The following is a 22079-nucleotide window of genomic DNA, read 5'->3' as shown; positions in this document are numbered from 1 at the left end:
GAGACAATCAGCCAGACACTCCCCTGAGTGATGTCCTTGATTAGTTTAATTAACAGGGGAAGCTACATTGTAGATACAGGGTTTCACAACTATGTCACCCCAAATGAGACAAGGATCAAGAAAAATGTTGTTTCCTCACATCTCTCTGGAACATTGGTCTATGTTGTGGCAACAGCCCCTGCTGCTGTTGCTGCCACAGGTTCCTTGTCTGAAATCAAATCTCAAAATTCTTCAGCATTGTAATGCACATTGAAGAAGTGGCATAGCTTTACAACAACAGTTTGTAACTACTGAGACAACATCCTGAATTGAGCAACTACAAAGTTCTCAGCCTAGTCAACATGAAGACAGCCCTTGTTGGAATATCCATACCTTTTTGGATATACCAATCCAGTAAATTACCCTTTGATATATCTTAATTCTTTTGGTTGTTTACACTAGAGAATGCTGAGTAATGAAAACAATAATTATTAATATCTAAGCAATTTCTCTGTATATTCTGTTTAACCCTATGTATCTTGAAGTTTTATTTGCTATGTATCATATTGGAACATACTCTAATTTACCCTGTGATTTTATTTAAATTCTAATATATTTGCTAGTGTTTTTAATGTTTTCTCTTTTTTCCTAGCAATATTATTGTAAACAGACATCACATTTTGTAAGTTTTCACAATTTTGAAACACACTGGGCTTTATTTAATGTATGATCATATATCCTTGGTCTTGCTGAACATTAAATGTGAACTTACTGCTTATCTTATATTTACCCTTGTTACACATGGTCATTCAGGGTCACTCAGGGTAGGGCAATAATATGAATATAAGACAAATTGTCTACCTTGCAGTAATCTAATATATTAAAAATTATTTCCATTGCATTTTGAAATTTAATTAAATTAGCATGCAGATGAAATGCTTTGTTATTTCTTTTGAGACACAGCTATTTTACTATATATTCCTGTCTTCTGTAGAAGTCAATTTTTAGTACAGGCAGAATTCATAGAAAACCACCTGCCTATATCTCCAGAGTATGAGCCACCAAGTCAGTGTCTTTATATGCATTTTTATTGGACAATTCTCCATTCAATTATCCTTTCCCTCCACACCCCCTCACCAGCTGTTATCCAATAGGTTTTGACTTTTCTACTCCCACCCACCCTACTTTCAATTTTCAAAGAATCTGTTTCTAATATTTAGCTTCAAATATTAATTCATTTTACACTACATAAATGTTTCTTTTATGAAATAAACCCATCATTAAAATGGTTATTATTTTTCACATTTTAATCTACTTTTCATTTCGTTAATATTAAACTCATTTAAGTTTTACGTTTGTAACAATAATAGTTCATGTTCTCAAGAATATCTTAATACCATCTTCATGGTAATTTTTGCTTTCTGCTTAGTGGATTTTTGTTTATTCTGTCAAATTCAAAGAGTGCAGGGATGAAAGACAAAACTATCCTTTCCTAACTTTGGTATCTTCTCAAGTCTTGGAATGTCCTCTGGCTGCTCACAAAGTCCCATCCCTAGGTAAGCAGGTGCCCCCAGTCCACCCAGGTACCTACAAGTCTTGTGTGCTGACAGCACAGCTTCTGAAATTCATCTGTCCTAGTTTCTTTTCTGAGTTTTATTTTAGTTTTGTTTGATTGCTTGTAGATTTTCTTGTTTTGCAAATCTTCTGAACCAAGGACTCAATTGTATGAGTCTGAATAAAAGCATTTCTTCTGCTATGACATTGTCAAAATTGTCTTTTTTTAGGGTACCAACTCAAGCAAATAATAGGAAATAGAATAACAATAGTGTGATGGTGTTTATGTTAAACTTATTCAAATTTCTGATTATTTTGAAACAAATAATTAAGATATTTTAGTAAATGTTTAAGTAAAAATCTAATAGACATTGAAAGAACTGGAGCTTAGTTAAATTTCGAAACATACTTTGAAAATAAATTTCAAGTCTTTCTTATCTACACAAACCAGAATTCCATCCTTTTAATTTTAGTGGTGTTAGAAACAATGATAGCCAAATAATTCTATATTATATTTTATTTTCGATCTCCACCATTTACTTCCTGGGTTTTCTGAGATAAGTTACAATAATTCCAGATTTCTGAGTTTTCTCCATTAAATTTGGGATGCCTGCTCTTCAGAAATAGTGCATGAAGCTCTCAATTCTGCTTGTAAGAAAAGGATTTCACACAACTCATGAGGATTTTTCTGAAACTTAAAATTAAATTTACATATAAAATTTATTGAGATAATTTCATACAAAATCAGTTGCTTGCAAAGAAACATTGGAGTTTACCAACAATATTATCCATTATAACAAGTTGTGAGGAAACTAAGGTGTAGTGAAAATGATGATTAAGTAGTTATCAGGAGGTGGGAGATTATTTATTTCTAAGGATTTTATTTTCTGTCAAACTTTTCTTATTTTTCTCTTTGATTTTTTTTTTTTTTTAGCTAGGATATTGCTATGGCCCAGGTTGACATCAAAAGAGCAGTCTTCTTACCTCAACATGACAAGTATCAGGGTTACAAGTGTATACTAACATATCAGGTTAATATTTCATTTTTTGAAATCTAGCAAAACATCCACTAAAACAACACCCACACAAATAAGCAAATAACTTTGAAACAATCTTAGCTCTTGCAGTGTTCCCACATTTTTCCTACAACTGGTTCATTTATTCACTGTACACTTTACACACATTTCTTGGTCACTGTTTTGGGAACTATACATTGATTCCTGAATCTTTATTTGAAATATTTTACACTTACTTCACTGAAAATTAGTACTTCAGCTGATAATACAGTTTCTTTGCAGGCTCTTCCACATATTGAATCCAAAACCTAGCTTTGTATCATAATCTCATTTTTAAGGGCAAATGTAACTGGATTTTGGTGATTGAGTCTATATTCATTGGAATTAGAATTTCTGTACTCTATCATGTCTTTCTTGATAAGTGACCCTCAAGCAAGCAGAAGATCTTATAAAAGGTATTTCAATTATTTTTAAGATAGCTACACTAGAATCACATTAATACTCAGTAATAACTCCGGTGGCAAAATATGCTGTTGTATTTTACCTATATGAAATGTTCATTATCTATATTTTGAGAATTCTGAATTTTATAATAGTGAGAAGCTTCATCAAAGTGGCCTTTTTTCCAAATGTGTTCACATAATATTATAGAGATTGAATCTAGTGATTATAATTAATTTAAAAATCAAAAGACAATTTTAAAAACCATCTTTTAATTTAACCATTAACGTAGACTTATATAAATGTGTGAGCATGCTCAGTACATATATGTGTAATATCAATGTATTTATAAAAACAAAATTTTAAGTTATATATATGTATACTTCACAAATTTAAATAATTATATATATGCAAAATTGAAGGCCTTTCAACTTATATACATACATGTGTGTTTATGGCAAAAGTACTGAATTTTCAAGAATCTGAAATTTTTTTCTGTTCTGGGTACCAACATACCAACTAACTTCTGAGTATCATTGCTTTAACAATTTCTAACACTTGGGCTTATGTTTTGTTTTTTAGTAATACTAGAATCACCTAAAATCCTTGATCTTCTATGTAGTTATGACATGAGTATGGAAAACTGTTCTTTGTTATCTATTGTAAAATTTGATAACTCTAAAATTTATAAATGACTGAATGGACTGAAGTCAAATGTTTGAAAATGCTCTTGTAGTTTTTTTGATTCTGTTTTCTATCAATTACACCAATTATTTCTTTGAACATTCAGAAATTGTCTGAATTTAGTACATAAAATGAATGTAACTAATCATTTAAAAGAATTCCCATGTTATTTCATAAACTCTTCATATTTTACAATGCTTTACACTTTGCAAAATACATTTAGTTAATCTCATGAGCATCATAAATAAATAATATAGTCAATGACTCTGTTTAAATAATGAAGATATAAAAGTATAAAGAATCACCCTTGTGTCTATGGCTCAGACAAGTGTGCTTACATTTAATTCCTGGAACAGGTTTTTTGACCTTGGATGACTAATATTAAAGAAGAAAAGTCTGGTAAAATATCACAAAAAAATAATTCACATTCCAGGTCCTGAGAGAAAAATGAGATCACATGTACACAGCAAGATAAACATGACAATATACTTGGTTCATCTAAGCATTCTTCCTTTGGTCACCAAGATCTTTCTTCCAATGTAAATGCATACTTGAACTCAGAAAGAGGCATAATGTACAACCTTAGTCAATTGACAATTTATTAATTTCTTTTTAGTTGCTTCAAACTTGCCAATGTTTCCAATATGCCACATCTATAGATATTCAGATAAGTGTCATTTTCCGGTAAACTCAAAGTCAGCATTGCAGTTTAAATGTGTGGAACTATGACACACATTGATTTCTGCTTGAATTTATAATGGGGATTTCTCTATTAATTTCTAAAATCACAGCATTAGATATCTTTTGTGTGTTCATGACTTACCACATTTCCTTGCAAAATATCTAATTAAATTCCAAATTCAAAGGCTGTAAATCCTATTGTATTCTTTATTGTATTCAAGAATTGGAGTTTTACTATCAATGTTGATCAATTGTATTTAGTTACTACAAATGATTGAAATGAATTTCCCTGTCAAAATTTTACATATCACTGTATGTATGCAAACTATTGATTGTGAATAATTAAGCATGCCAATTTAATATCAAAATAAAAGTAGACTAACAGAAAGTACACAAACTCATGAATTAATTATCACATCTTTTACTTGCCTTCAGCTATCCCTGACCTGAAAGAGTTAAGGTGAAGATTTAATCAACCATAATTAAATTAGATTAACTAAAAATAAACTTTAAATGATGATTAAATAAAGCAATAAGAGCAATTAAAACAGTGTATAGGTCAACAGATGTAAGGTTAAAATTGAAAATGTGATGATTAATATTTCTTGCTAGTGCTTAAAGAATTTACAATGTTAAAACTGAATTGTTTCCACTGAAATGAACTCCTGGAACCCAGTGACAGAGATGGAGGAGTGATGAGCAAAGGGGTCAAGACCATGATGGTGAAACCCACAAAGACAGCTGACCAGATAAGGGGGAGTTCTTGATACCTGAGAGGCCAACAGGGGACTGATCCAGACTCTATAAATGTAGTGTCAGTGAGGAGGCCACAGAAATCACTGGGGCCTTTGGTAGTAGAACAGTGTTTACCCTGGTGTATGAATGATCTTTGGGAGCCCGTTGAAATAGAGGGATGCTCTCTCAGCCTGGACACATGGGAAGGGGCCTAGGTCCTTCCCTGGATGAAAGGCGTTCCTCACCCTCCCAGGGGAATGATGTTGGGGTTGGGTGTGGGTCCAGAGGGACTGGTTGAGGGACAAGGGAGGAGGGATGGGAGAGGAAGCTGGGATTGACATGTGAAGCATTCATGTTTCTAAATTAAATACAAATATAGTGAGGATAAAGAGCTAAATTGTTTCCCTTACATCATGTGCTTACTGTGTTGGTGGTTCCATTTCTGCTTGTGAGTTTTGTGAAAGATGTTACTCATTCCTCCTATACAACTCTCCTTCCTATTGGTGAAGAACAGTTGTCCATGCCTGTTCATTACCAGGGCAAGTATAGATGGATTTTCTATAGACTTAAGGTAACTGAAAATTTTTAGGGAGGGTAGATCATGCGCATTCTGTACCCAGCCTCAACTGTAGTCTTTCCCAGCAAAGCTTTATAACAAAGGCACAGGGACCAAGGTCCACTGAGTAAATTACTGGTACATTGATGTTTACAGGTCAATTTTTTACTTGATTTTGGTTAGTTGCTGCCAATGGTTTAATGTCTGGGATATTGTTTACATTTTTATAATGAGTTAAACTTATACAAAAAGTAATTAAGAAAAGGTACTTGGGAGTATTTTCTCAATATACATAGTAATAAATGAGCTCCAATTATATTTTTAAAGAATTAAATATTTAAAGTAGACATTACTTTATACACGATAAATTGCTATTTTGTAGAAATGAAAAATATTTAAATATGTAGAATTCTTACCCAGTTTTCTGAACTAGACTTTGTTAAGACACTGATTATCACAATAAAGTATTTCCCTTCTATTGACTCTTACTTCCATGGCAGTATCTGTGTTTATGTAAATAATTCTTCTAGGATCATTATTTGATAGTATATTTATTTATAATGTAGCTATATTGTTAAGTTATGGCTTTATGAAATAGCTCAGGGCTTAGAGATCAAGTATGGCCACATAAAATTTTAGTTCAGGTAGACCAAAGATTGAGTAAAGAGGATTGCTATGAATATGAGGCAACCATAGGCTCTAGGATAGGAGCCTTTCAACAAAATAAAAAGAAAACCAACAGATAAAAATCATATCAATGTGAGTGAATTTGGAGAATGAGATTTGACTGCTTAAAGTACGATGACAAATTTAAACCACTAAATAATAAATATGTGCTTAAATGAAGTTTGGAAATTCCCTCAATTTATGTAATAGTTCATCTCTTCAATAAACTGATACAATCGTTTAGCTCTGAATCATTATGACAGAAATGGCATCATGTTTTAGAACATAAAAGAAAGCTAACGTAATACATAATAAAATATTTACCTCATTGATGTTAAATTTTGAATGTTATAAAAATTCTGGCCAGGCGGTGGTGGCTCACGACTTTAATCCCAGCACTCGGGAGGCAGAGGCAGGCGGATCTCTGTGAGTTCGAGGCCAGGCTGGACCGACAGCCTCCAAAACAATACAGAGAAACCCTGTCTTGTAAAACCAAAAAAAATAAATTCTGATAGTAAGGACTTTTTTCCCATCTAGTTTCAGCAATTTCAAGAGCTACCACAGAAACAAATAATTATATGATATATGCAAACAATTTCAAGCCAGTACTTAAAGTAAAACCATTGTTTTTCCTCAAGCTGTCATTAACACAAGATGGACAGAATTTAAAGGGTAAAATCCATTCATTTTACAAGATGAGAAAATATGCATGAAAATGTTAGCTTCCTTCTGTAAAAATCAGTTACACCTATATTTTGTGATATGTGTTAAAATCATATGCTTTGAGACCACTGTCCCCTATAGTAACGATCTCATTTTCTCCCAGGCATCAGGGGATTTGTAACAAATTATTTTCTCATTACTATGCAAATTCAGTATCTATATAATTCTGACATCACAATCTGATTTTATTGAAGTAGGTAAATAGGAAGGTTGTTTTAATTTGAAAAAATTTCCTGTATGTCTAAGAAGTATCAATATGACATTATAATCTGTTGGAAAATTTGATGCATATGACTGTGAAAAGAGCAAGAACTGTAGTAGCTATTTAGTCATGGGACAGCATCTAAATAAGTTATTCAACTAAAGGTCTGTTGGCAGATAATCAAATTTATTGAATTACTCAGAATATGAAGCTGAAGGCCTCTTTCATATATTCAATTTCTAATGATGGACTGAAAGTTACAAAATGCTACGTAGCTTCTCACTTAATCAACATAATATTCTTTTTCTCAATTTTGCTTCTCGTAAGGTAGAATTTTAGAACACAAAACATACCCAGTGTTACCTCTACATTTACTCAAAACCCAATAATTATTTAATTTTAAATAAATAAAGAAAAAATAAATCCATTCTTTCTTACTTATATTCACAGTAAACTAGTATTAATTCAGGAAAAATAAGTACATTTATTATTGTTTACAAGTCAGCTTATTCTGAGACCTCCACCTTGATCTTAAACACATGTGATTACTTGAAATCTCTGCCTTCCCTTTGACACATCCAAACTATAGAGATACTACACATTATTCATTACTTGGGGACACAATGGACTGAAAATATATGGTATCATACATTTAAAAATATATTTAAAAACTCAATCTTTCAATCAATGTGTTACACCAAAATAAGCTGGGAAACAAGTCTTTTAGAGCATACAGAACTCATGATTTTGGAAAGTAATTCATGTATCAATGAAAAATATCAACTCTCTCCAACGCCTTACTGAAACTCAAATAGCTTATTGCCAGTTTTGTACTCTCTAGTGGCTCAGAAGAAAAATGTGAACTTCCATGGAGCTATGCTCCTGTTTGAGATGTGAGAGGAAATGAGGCTCAGTTGCAGTGTAGTTATTTCTCCATTTCCATGCTTCATCTCCTTACTGTAGTCCAAGCTGCAGAAAACTCAGCATGTCCTGATGAGCTTAATACCATGAGGCCATAAGATGAACCTGAATAGATTGGAGACTGGAGTCCCAAAATAAACACAATACTATGTGTCAAATAAAAATATATTCTCCTGTACAAATCAGAAGAGATAATAAAAATTAATGAATAGACAGCAACTATGTTTTTAAAACATACCTACACCAGATTTCAAAACTTGGAACTTGGAGAATTATTAACGATTTTTTCTCTAATGGGACCACCTTCTAAAATTGTTGACAAAACTATGATTTATGTTGTCTTAAATTAAACTTTATTGTTTTTTATTGAAAGTCTCACTAAGATAAGATATTATGAAGATTTGTATATTCCTAAATAAAATATTTCTGTGTACCAACAGCAATAAAATCATGTTGAATTCTATCTTATAACAAGCATAAAAGCTTCAGTAGAAGTAAAATTCTTCCAAGATTTTATAGGCAAGAAGTTCTGGGATTTTTCAAGGGCACGCCATGCTCTATTCTTCACAGAGAGGGTACCATGAATATTTGTACAGGGTATCCTTGATTAACTGACAACACAGGACATGACTTGATAAGGCAGTTTAGGTGCCTTTGCAAGTATAGGAGAGTTGCTATCTATTCAAAAAAAACCTAGGTATTCCTTTTTATCAAAATAAATAAATAAATAAATAAATAAATAATAGACTTCAAATGCTCAGACTCTGTGGTCAGTGAAAACCCTTGTATAATATAATGAATGTTTTAGGAAGGCAGAAACCTTAACAGTTAAAATGGAGATATATTTACAATCTCTTTTGTCCCACAAGTAAAGTTCTTGTTTACTGTATGTAATACTTCCCTCTTTTCTTCTCTTTTAAAGTTGTTCTTTTTTTATTTCTTCTTCTTTTTTCTGCTCCCTTTTTATTCAGTACATTTCAAATTAACTGTCCAAGGCTATGAGTACAAGGTCTCTTGGCCATTTCCATACATGTCAGCCAGTCGTTTAAAGCGGGGACCCCAGTCACTTAGGTAATCATAATTCTGATCAGAGTTTGAGCTGATGGAATCTAAAGAACTGAGGGATTCAGCAACTGAGCCGTTTCCTTCAAATGCGTAGGTCTGCAGAGAGTCATATGGTGGAGCCCCTGGATCCACATCAGCTTCTTTCAGTCTTTCCCAAATAAATTCCCTAAAAATGACATTATCTGGGATGCTTTTAAAAGTCGGTCGACTCAAGAACTGAATTTCAGGAGTCACATCTCTGCGGGTTTTGGTGTCTCGTATGACGTTGAGGTTTCTCAGCGCAGCCATGTCAAAGGCTTCCGTGTCTTCTTCTCCCCCGCCTTCGTCATCATATCTGACGATGTTTTCTCTAATGTCCCTCTCCTCGTCAAAAATGAGAGGCTCTTTTTTTCGTCTTCTCATAGTGACAATGAGGAGGATCAGCACTGAAACGAGAGATGGCAAAGAGAAACGTAAGCTAGTGAAGCCCAAGACTCACATTCTATCCCCTAGTAGAGCAACCAATTGGTTGCCCTGTGTCATGGAGATTCAATCAGCAGATGTGCTGAAACTACAAGCGAGGGCTGTAAAACGAAATGCTTTTACAAACCATAAAAATCTTTTTTAAGCCTGTTCACTACTGATGTCTGCTGTAACCTCCAAAATACTTGATAGAAATAATTGAAGGGCCAGTTCAGAATAAATATAATACTTTCAAAGCCACACAACATAAAGGGCGCCTTTGAACTGCTTCATTGCTGGGAAGGGAAAATGTCATTTGCAAATGTTTTGTATCTAATATAACAAGTGCAATGCCAGACAGATATGGATAAGAGAATTTGATCAGGTTCTTTGAAGAAATGTCTGGTCCTTGTTATGAAATTCAGCTGTTTAATGATATCCAGCTTGCCATGCCATGTAGCAAGATTAAAAGCTTCTATAATAAAGTGAGTCCCAGTTTTGAGTGTGAAATATTGACCCGGTACTCTGTATTAAACCCAAAGACAGAAAGCAGACTGTGAGACTTTCAGCAATGGCCAAAGACTTAAGAAAGAAATTATTTTTAACATTAAGGATTTTTATCCCTCATAAAAATACATGGTAAATGTTGAAATGTACAGTATCTCTGGAATGCAAAGGAGAGAAACACAATAGTCCTGAGTGTAACAGAGATTAAGTGCATTCTGCATTGTTAATTCACACAATCTTACTGTGCTTCCCTCTCCTGGCTCCAAGACTTGTAGTAAAATGGGATAAAAAGGGTGTTTAGAAATTTGTGATTCAAAATGTATTTAAAACAACACAAAAGTATAAATTGTCTTTCTAATTAAAATATTTGTTTTCAATTTGTGTGCATGGATATTTTTTCCTGCATGCATACCTGTATACCTTGTATGTGCCTGTTGCTTGTCAGGGCATTAAATTTCCCTGGAATTGGAGTTACCGAGTGCAATGAATGACCATGTGTTTGATGGAAATCAAGCCCGTGTCCTCTGGAAGTCAACTAGCTCTTTTAACCACTGAGCCCTATCTTTGGCCAAATCTTTATATCTTAAATGCCAAAATGTGTCTTTATAATTCATATTGAATTTTCTTGAAGTTTCCAGAAATTTTAGAAGACTGACATATACATATCATTATATTACTTTTTGGGTTATATTATTCTCATCCTATTTTTAAGTGTGTAAGTGGGTAGGGTAGAGAGGGAGGGAGGTGAGGAGAGACAGAGAGAGAGAGAGAGAATTCACATGAGAATGCAACACTGTGCATGCAGATGTCTGAAAACAGGTGTGTCAGGTGTGAAGCCTCACTTCCTCCTTGTTTGAGATATGTTTCATTTGTTTACTCCTGTATAATAACAACTACCTGGCCTACAAACATCGGCGGACTTTTTTTCTCTTCCTTCCACACCACTATAGGAGTGCTCAGGATATAGGCCTGCGCTACCGTGCTTGGCTTTTATGTGCTTTCCTCAGATTCATATTCAGGTCTTCAGGTCGTGTAGACGCATGTTTCCCTGTGAGCTACATCCTTAACACTCAGCATATTTTTTAAAAAGGAGGTTAGTGGGCAAGAGGTTGCAGCACCCTGATAGAGTACTTGTCCACCATGTACAATGCATTGTGTCTGATGTCTAACACTACAAAATGTGAAAACAAATAAGTGGCTTAGAATAATTATAAAGTACTCTTGCTGTTAAGAATGTATAAAGGACCATGTTGAAAAGGTATGGAGAGAGTGGACAGCCTTGTTTTGTTCCTGATTTTAGAAATGACACACTATGCACACCCCCATGGAGGGCCTCACCCTCCCTGGAGAAATGAGGGGATAACGGGGGGGGAGGGCACGGGAGGAAGGGAGGGAATGGGAGAGGGACCTGGAACTGACTTGTGAAGCAACCTTGTTTCTTATCTAAATTTAAACTGGAAAATAAAATTAAAAAAAAAGAATCTATAAAAAAAAAGAATGTATAAAGGAAAAACAAAGAGATTTCATGAGTGGACTGAGAGCTGGAGAGGATGGGAACATGGTTGACCAGATTGAGGGGACAGGACAGAGAGAGTGGAGCTGGGGAATAATAGGTCAATGTGAAAATCATAAGCATGAGGACCTGAATTAAAAATCACTAGCAGCTGTGAAAAAAAAAACACAGGTAGGAGCAACATGTCTGTGAGTGACAGAAACAGGCGGTACCCAGAACTGTATTCTGTCCCAAGGTAATGAGACTCAGGCTTCAGTCACTGGCAGTGTCTCAAAACATGAGTAATTGAGGAAGATATCCCTATGTCATTCTCTGTCTTCCACATGAATCTACATAAGTGAGTACATATGCATAAACATTCAAATATACTACAGTCATGCAGATAAACCCTTAATTAAGGAAAGGATCACTCCTAGATAATTCATGGCCGATACTACCAACTACTATCCAACTACATTTTTGGTCTAGGGATCTGAGACTTGAAGGAAGGAACTACTTCTGTCAGTACAAAGGAAAATATCATCTCCTGTTTTCTAAATGCCTAAACTTACACCCACATATAAATATAACTCACACTACAAGAGCAAAGATTATTTTTCAACTGATGAAACCATTAAAAAATGCACACCCAATCAGAAAGAATAAGTTGATGGTAGGGAGCCCAATCCCAAAAGATACATCTACATAACTGTCAGGGAAATTGAGTAAGAGGGAGTATAAAGTTTTTAATAGCCATAGGTCCAAGACACATGCTGATAGGCTGGGTTCCTTGGAATCAGCAGGTAAAATGCACCAATGAACTATCAACATTATGACCACTAACTATGACAAGTATAACTATGACAATTAAAGTTTATATAATGGGGCCAGGCAGTGGTGGTGCATGCCTTTAATCCCAGTACTCGGGAGGCAGAGGCAGGCGGATCTCTGTAAGTTCGAGGCTGGGCTGGACTGACAGCCTCGAAAACAATACAGAGAAACCCTGTCTCGTAAAACAAAAAAAAAAAAAAAGTTTATATAATGGGAAATTCCACAGGCCATACTTAGGATTAAGTACTATAAAGGAGAGTGATTACTGTTAGAAGGAGAATCATTTGGCCATAGGGTGTCCAATTCTAAGTCTTCATCTCTGGACACATACACATAGAAATAAAGAATAAGGGACTCAGTAGGTTTTATATGCATGTGTACACATGCATATACCAATAATAAAAACGATATAAATTTGGGGAGAAGAGGCAGAGGTTGGAGGGAAGAAAGGAATATCTCCAGCTCTTTTAAGAAATTTTCAAAAGTAAGGCTGTTATAAAACAAACTCAAATATTTGAAATTTATAGATCATGTTCAGGAACAGCAGCGTTTCACAAACTCCTCAGAATGAAAGCAGAGACAATAACCAACAGCCTAATGAGAATTCTTACTGCGTGTAACAAAAAGGATACCATACCTATTGCAGAGGTGAGTATGAAAGCAAAGAGTGCAAAGAGTATGGTGACAAAGTGTATGCACAAGTGATAACAGGTGGACATGGAGCATGGAGAACAAATGACAATAAGAATTTCCAAGAATACATGAGCTTAATTGTACAAAAGTGAAGAAAACTAGTGCTATGTGGAAATAAGACTTCTTTAAATTTAAATCAACGCCAATGTAAACAAAGCATTTCAAAATTGTCAGTCTTTCAGACAACTGATATCATGTTTTATGCAAAGGAATCATATTTTTACATTTACCGAAAAAGTAGCTCTTATATCATGTTAAACTTCATTTTATTCTACTATTAAACTTTTTGTCACTCGAGCTTTTAATAGATATGAAACCTAAGATCAGCTGATTTGGATCAGCCTCAGGTACAATATGAATATGTAGTTTTTTAAGCTTGCTTGAAAATAAGAAATATACTAGTTGTTTTGGGAGCTTGCATAATTTAGCATTTCAATGACCAAGGAGAGAATTAATTTCTAGATATTTGAGCACATCGGAAAATTAAATTTAACCTTTAAATAGAACATAGATTAACTACTATTCTATAACTTTGGAAATGACTATTGAAAAGGAATACACATTTTGGAAAGGCAAGGAAATATATAAACATGCATACTGCATTTAGAAATATGTAAAACATATTTGTGTAATTGTAACTATATGTATCATTTCATGTTGGAAGGAAATTATTTAAATAAAATAAATTTAGAAATAAAACTCGGAAAGCCGGGCAGTTGTGGCACATGCCTTGAATCCCAGCACTCAGGAGGCAGAGGCAGGTGAATCTCTGTGAGTGCGAGGCCAGCCTGGGTCAACAGAGCTACAGAAAAACCCTGTCTCAAATAAACAAAATAAAGCAAAATAAAAAGAAGTTGAACTGTGATAACTATTCAAAAGAAAGAAACCTTGTTTTCTAGATGTAGACACTGAGTAAACAGATCCAAATGAAGACATCTTTATGGAAAAGTATGCAGAGCTGAGAGCTTGGACAGGGAGGGCACGTGGTATGACACAGGATCCATGGCAAGAGGAACACAGTGATCAGGAGTTGGAGAAAAATATGGCTAGAAGGCAAATAATAGTGAGAATGCTGATGTGAAGAGATGGACGCAAAGGCACATATTTTGTAGACTTCTTATGCTACAGATTTGTGTTTCCAAATGAATAATTTCACTGAGATAATGATATCAAGTACAGAAGAGGAGACGTAAGAAAAGATTATGGGAAAAGAAATTTCAGCACAGTCACAGAGTAAAGGTTATACAGATTTAGAATTTAGTTTGATAATATTCCATACAAAATTTCTGAGAGAATCTACATGGTAAATCATGTTAAATATATGCAAAGCAGTAACAAGATATGGGAAAGTGTTCAAAGTTTCTAGGCAATATATACTCAGTGAAGAAATCACTGAGAAGATAGTATAGATTCTATCGGTAGACTGTGGTTGAATAGGAATGGGAAAGGGTAGGATCAGGTGGTGGGTGGAAGGTGAGAGAAAACTGGAAAGGAGGGCATTTCAGGGTGAAGTAGAAACCTAACGCAATGGAATCTCCCAAAAATATACAAGGGTGACCCTATCTAAGACTCCTAGCAATTGGGTATACAGAAACTGAAACAGTCATCTCCTGTAACCAGGCAAGACTTCCAGTGTAGTGCGTCATTCACCAGCCTTGGCACAGAACATTGAATCTTCAATTTGTACTCCCTACAAGATATCTGGGGTAAAGATGGCACAGAATTTGGGCCAGGTGTTGGTGACGCACACCTTTAATACAGGCACTGGGGAGGCAGAGGCAGGCAGATCTCTGTGAGTTCGAAGTCAGCCTGGTCTACAGAACGAGTTCCAGGAGAGGCTCCAAAGGGATACAGAGAAACCCTGTCTCAAAAAACCAAAATAAAAGAAACAATCAAAAAAACAAGAGTAAAAAAATTGTGTGTGAGGCCAACCAATGAGTGGATCAGTTTGAGACATATGCCACCAGAGAGAGAGCCCATCCCTGACACTGCATGGAGGGACAGGAACCAGAGTATGGATGGCCCAGAGACCTAGGAAAGAACCAAACACAACTGGAAAAAATGTCAATATAATGATGCCCTAATGATATTCTGCTATACTCATGGATTTGTGCCTAGTCCAATTATCATCAGAGAGGCCACATCTAGCAACTCATATATACAGATGCAGAAACTCACAAAAATCACTAAGTGAAGCATAGGAAATCCTGAGGACGTGTGGGAGGAATGATGGTAGGAGTCAGATAATTTAAAAGCACCACAAGAAACCCCAACGAATTAACTAACCTGGAACAACATGTGCTCACAATCACTAAAACAACAACCTTGAGTCTCCATGGGACTGACCTAGGCCCTATGCACATATGTGACAGTTGTGTAGCTTCATCTTCTTGTAGGAGCAGAGGCTGTTTTTGATTCTTCTGTGGGCCTTTGGGACCCTACTCCTCATACTGGTTTGCCTTGCCTAGCCTTAATACAGGGGGTGATTCCTGGTCATCCTTTAACTTGATGTGTTATGTTTGGTTGATATCCTTGGGAGCCCTTCTCATTTTGGAATAGAAATAAGGAGGAGTGGATGTTGAGGGAGCAAAAGGGAGGTGGGGGAAGGTTTTGGAGGAGAGGAGTAGGGGAAACTGTGGCCAGAAAATAAATACATAAATAATAATAATTATAATTTAAAATTGTGGCATTGTGTTTGTTGGATATTAATTGCATTTTACTTTTTCTGTTATTCATCATATTAATTTCAATTTCATGGGCATCAGATCATGAACAGTCATAATGAACTAACATCTAATTCACTCCCTATTGAAGATCAATCTCAAAGTGTGTCTACTATTGTCATATCTTAATTCCTCCACAGAACAACTCCATCATCCCAAATTGGGGTGGGAAACCAAACTGGAAACACTTTACTGAAACTTTCCAAACTAAAATCTATTGTCTTCACTTTTATCCAATCACAATAGTTTTTCCTTTTTCATAACAGGTAACTCAATACATGTCTTCTATTTGAGATGATTATTTCTCTTATATTAGAGAAATACTAGGCTTTTCTCTTATATTTCAGAGACCAAGGAGATCAATGAGTGGATTTCTTGCTTTCTAACGCTACTGTAGGATGTTTATCCTTTATTTCATACATGGTGTTTCGTTCTATGAGACTATACAGCCAAATATTTTCAACCACTTGAAACTTAGTGTGGGTTAACTATCTATACTCTTGAAAGGATATGATGGGGCTCTACATAGCAAGTGTAAAAGGGGTTAGAAGCAGGAGAGGGGGGAGAAAGACGGGATGAATTGGAAAGGCTAAATTGTATAAGTTTCTCCTCCCCAAACATCACTTGCTTTGTGGCTGCTCATAAGAAACACTTATGGAGACTATCCTTCAATTTTTTTTATTGGTTCCATTCCTCTTTTCCCATAAATTTTCCTTGGTGAGTCTAATGCACTCATGTTTTTCTGAACCATTAAACACAGAGAACCCTGCTATCCCTCACATCCAAATATTCCTTTTTTTTTCTGGATAAATAGACCGTATTCTAAAATAATTGCTGACAAGTTCATTGAAATGAAAACATATTAACAAAGCAGAACATAATAAAGTACGCAGAACCATAATAGATCCATAATAGATTTTTTTATTATTTTATCACTACCTATCTTTGTACCAACATTGTTTGAGTTCACGTTACTTTCATTCAAGGCACTTAAGAGCAGTGGATCTAATGTCACCATGGTTCATGTAATTTTTTTCATATTCTATAAATTTTCTCAAATAGGAAGATACTCACACCAGAAACATCCAGTTCATCTTTGATTCATATGTGAGTTTCCTCTTGTCTTCATCTAATGTATATATTTTACTTCAATCAATCATACATTGCAAGTGCAGTAGAGAGATGTGAGACTCCTAGCGTCATGTACTAGATGGGCAGTTCTATGCATAATTTGCTTCCCTCAAAACCAATTTCCTCACATATATTTGTTGATAATATTACTGTTTTGTCATGTAACCTGTATTTCATGGTAATTTTGTTAAGATTCATTGAGTTCATATTCATAAAATCATATACAATAAACATTTTCTAGTATTATTAAATGCTAGTACATATTTGATTAATGCATACCATCAAGCTTTATTCAGCTAAGTTCCTAGTTCTTTAAACATGGAAGCTAGTATACAAAAATAATTACAGATTCTATTTTGGTCTATATGATTACAATGATTAGAATGAACACCAAAAATATAGTTAAGGAATCTGATACTAATCATTGTGTTTTCTGAATGAGGAACAATGAATACTGGGTCTTTTCTGGCATGTGATAATTATATTGCAAACCTTAAACGATGCATATAGATAAATGGTATTTAAGAATCTATTAAAATTTTGTCTCCTACACTCTTTATTGTATATTTTAATAAAATACTAGATAAAGGAGTATGTGAATGAGAGTTAAACATGAGTAATAGAGGGAAGGAGAACAGGGAATAGAGAATAAGAATATAAATCTCATTAGTCTCAAGGGATGTTTTTGCATCAACAAATTATATATACATATAATTTATACATGGTACCTGCTTACTAAATAAAAATGATGATAGAAAAGTTTGACAAATGCTAGCAACATAATAAGTAGATATTGTGATACTGAGGACAGTGAGGGTGAGGTTTGTTTATTAATAGGTACAGTGGTAAGAACACACTCCTAGAGCAACAAACATAAATCTAGGGTAGAGAGTGTAATATGAACCTGGAAGGAAGTAGGAAGTGCATTTCAGAAGAGTAGTTGTTATTTTAAAAATAATGGAAGGAACGTTTCCCACAACTCTTCCTAAAGGATGATGTAGGATAACATACACAGTTATATGTCTGGTGGTCACTTACGAAAGAACACATCTTGATTGATGGAAAATTTTGGCTGTCTTTAAACATATTCATTCCTTCTAATTTTTTCAAAAAGATAATTAACAATTTGTTTTACAACAAAATACTAAGAAGGTATACTGCTGGAGATCAGAAATATAATGTCATCAGAAGTAAAACCTAAGACAAGTTCTGAAGTACAAAAATAAGACAAGGTTTTCAGTTTGAGTCTATGGGTTGTAGAATCAGAAATATACAAATAATCCCAGAAACAAAGGGGCAACAATTTAACTTGCACTTTTCAATCTATTTGACACATCAATTAGTGGGAATTAATTATTGCTGACATAGCTTAAGTGAGTCATTGAGAAAGATATAAAACAAGTACAATATGTTGAACTAATTATAAGGTATCTGACATGTCTACTGGAATGTGTCCTTTTTATTAATGGTACATCCCTGCTTCTCTCTCTCTCTCTCTCTCTCTCTCTCTCTCTCTCTCTCTCTCTCTCTCTCTCTCTCTCTCTCTCTCTCTCTCTCTCTCTCTCTCTCTGTCTCACACACACACACACACACAAACATACATACACACATGACTATAAATTTCAATTTAAAATGTCTTCCAAATATTGAATCTTAGGAGAAAGATGAAAATTAGTTTTCAAGAGGTATAAAGCTAATGCATAATCAAAATATAAAATCAAATGTTCTTTTTGCTGGAGAGTACATCCAATGTATATGAGCTATTCAGCAATAACACATGGAATTTCTTCTGTCTGTCAGAAATTCAATTCAAGAGGTGTCACATATAATGACAAATGTGTAGCCCCTGCCTCTGGAAGTAGCAGTTCATTAGAAGAGACACACAGATAAAATAATAGAGTCAGGCATTCAGGGCGGGTAGATCTTTCTTAACTAGTATGTATGCAATAACACTAATATAGACACATTGTTAAAGGGATCAAAGGTGAGAGCACACAACTTGGATTCAGGAGCCAACAAACAGTTCCTGAAATACAAAGCAAAGAGGTCCTCTTATAGGCAAATTAAAGCATACAAGAAAAATAAACCCGCAAAAGGCAATGAGTACATTTGGGCCTAAACACACTGTGATAAAAGAGAAAAATTAAGGTAGACCTGACAGCTAAAATTCTCATCTTGAGTCCTGAGTTTAGTCTTCATGAGAGAGAGAGAGAGAGAGAGAGAGAGAGAGAGACACATAGACAGAGACAGAGAGACAGAGACACAGATAGAGACAGAGAGAGAGAGAAATAAGTTCTAAAACTGAATTTCACACAAGTACATTTAGAATTTAAAAACGTCTGCTGTAATACTGGTTTGTTGAATTCCTGTGAGTGTAAATGAGAGGGTCTCTGTTGCTTGTACCTTTCCTTAAGCTCTTTTCCTTCTGTTTGTTGTTTTGTTCAATTTTGATACGTTAGGTTGTGTCTTATCTAAATATTGAATCATAACTATTCCTTAGACACTTGTTAGTTTTCTAATAAGAGACAAAAAGGACTCGATTTTGAATAAGAAGAGAGATGGAGATGAAGTAGAGGAAGGAGAAACTGTAATCAGGAAGTATTTTATGATTAAAAACTACATTTTTTAAAAAATAAAAGCAAGTTTTTTTGTTTTATTCATGTGCAGGGGTTGTCAGTAATTAGTCCACTTTTAATGTAACAAAAAATGTAAAGTAGTTTCCAAAATTCAAGAACATAAAAACGCAGCTTTGACAAAATATAGTGCAAAACAAAGGGAATAATTAAATAAACTAAAGAAATGATAAAGCATAAGTACTGCATGCTAACCAATTGCGCCCTGGGGAAAAAAAAAGAATAGATATGTATGCAGCAACAATTATTAAATAAAGAGCCAATAAATAAAAAAGAAACGATAAAGAAAGATTAAATCCTAACTCAATGCTAAAGATGAAATAGAGAGAAGGCAGACTCAGAAAAACAACAATATTGGAATCTAAATGAAGAAAAGACCAGGATGTAGGAATATAGTTCAAGATCTGATACCTCTATTGAGATTTCTAATTTCAGCTATTCAATAGAACATGGATTATACATAGTGAGACCTGATGTAAAATTATACCAAATACAGATTTGCAAATGACATGCAAAAATAGATAATAATTACCATGTCTCAAGACACAGAGATGTTTAATTACAACAAAAATTCATCCATCGTTACTGAAAATGAGTATCCCAAGGTGCCTCTTATTTAAATGTGATAATTATAATGATTTCATTTTAACCTCAAATAAGAAAGAGCAAACGGTTCAAAGTTTAATGAATATTTTACATAAGCACAATCTATGTGCTATATTCTGTATCAAAATACAGTCTTGAAATAATAATATGTGTAATTGCAGGTGTGTACTCCAAAAGTCACAATTCACTGGAGCATATCATAAATTAAACATCCTGAATTTACTAAAGATCTAGAAATCCACCAGATCAAACAGTAAACATTTCTCCTTTTATTGTGGTAGCTACCAAGCTTGAGATACTTAAGGACATTCAGTGACTTCCCAGCAGCATCTTGCTTTTTCATATCAGAAGACAAATTTTCAAGAATATTTAGAGGTCAACTGTTTCCTCCCTGCTGCTGCTTATGTTGAGTTTGCGATTCTGATCTGAATTTGCCCTGTGACTTTGTGCTTACTTCCCTTTCTTTTGTTTGCTCTAAGAGAAGGGGCATACAAAAATAATAGTTGCCTAGGAAACAATTTGTGAGAATTAAATCATTCTATGTTAAAAAATAACTAAGTACTTGGGTCAATGACAAGCTTGATGCATTAGCTTAGGAAGGTATTCCATTTCTGTTCATCCTTCCTTTAAGTGAGAACATATTTGCTATCATAAATTAGAAACTGAGAGCCTGCACATTATCTCAGATGTGGAGTAGCTCATTGTTAGAGATCATGAAGAATAATAGTTTTTAAATGTCTTTTCTGCTGTCATCATAATTCTCAGTGACTTGATATAAATTTTTACATATTAATAAAATTCTGACTTCACTTTAAAAAAACAAGAATACATTATCCAGTTGAACAAAATCGTAAGCAGCCAGAGCAACAGCAGTTAAATCTAGTTCAATTTTATAAGGTCACAAAAGCATCATGCAATAGTGTATGGCAGATGAATGTCAAGCTGCCCACTTTAGACATGTTGAAATTCTAACTAGAATTATGTGTAATGAATGTTGAATTTCTAGAAACAAGCTATTGAGCCAGAGCTTATGGAGCTGTGTGAATATCAAAGAGCATGAAGGGACAATACATGTTTTCAAACACTTGGAATTATGATCTAATGGGGAAGTCCTGTGTATATGTCAATAAAGCACTGTTGGCCAATAGAGAAGCAAGATAGGTGGGACTAGGAGTCCAGGAGGACTCAGGGTAGGAGAAACACAGGGAGTCACGATATAGCCCGCCAGAGAAGTAAGATGTCCAGAAGTTTTCTCTGGTAAGAGAAATACTTAGATTAACAATTATGGGGTAAATACTTAAGCCAGAGCTAGCCAGTAAGAAACAAGCAAGGCCAACAGCTTCATAATTAATTCAGCATCTTGTGTGTTATTTGGGGACTACAACGCAGCAGAGCCCAGGCAACTGGCGGGAAAAACCAAAGTGACAGACAAGAAAAAGGCTTCTCTCAACAATGATCAAAGTTGGGAAATGAGTAGAACATAATACAGTACATGCTGCAGAAGCTTCAGTGAGAAGAAACAGACATCCTTGGATAGAATAACATAATCCAGCTGTAACAGTCTCAAAATACTTGTACAACTGTTAATGATTAGAGCTACTTTAAACCAAAGCAGGTAAAATTCTTCCTCTGAATTTCTGACATATCCACTACAGTAATGACTGAATGTGTCAGTTGTACATATTTTTCTTTCCTTAAAGTGTTTTCAATCTAATTGAAAAATATCTGGATTTGAGAACATATGAATTTGACTATGATAATACATCAGATCAATTTGGTATTGTTGTTAGTTATGAGGC

At 34.5% G+C, this 22079-nt stretch overlaps 1 protein-coding gene across 3 annotated transcripts in view; it reads right to left on the bottom strand.

The window, feature by feature from the left end:
- Positions 1–7404: 7404 nt before the first annotated feature.
- The window catches only part of Cdh7 (cadherin 7), a 134768-nt gene continuing 120093 nt past the window's right edge, over positions 7405–22079 (bottom strand). For all 3 annotated transcript variants that reach the window (XM_040738179.1, XM_040738178.1, XM_040738180.1), the window contains one exon: positions 7405–9648. In XM_040738179.1, coding sequence (XP_040594113.1) covers positions 9155–9648 — 494 coding nt within the window. In that variant the 3' untranslated portion in view covers positions 7405–9154. The remainder of the gene's footprint in view (positions 9649–22079) is intronic.

Source organism: Mesocricetus auratus, unplaced genomic scaffold (assembly GCF_017639785.1).
Source record: "Mesocricetus auratus isolate SY011 unplaced genomic scaffold, BCM_Maur_2.0 Super-Scaffold_100676, whole genome shotgun sequence".
NCBI lineage: Eukaryota > Metazoa > Chordata > Mammalia > Rodentia > Cricetidae > Mesocricetus > Mesocricetus auratus.
Note: the sequence above shows the minus strand (reverse complement) of the source record. Positions and strands in the feature narration are given on the sequence as shown.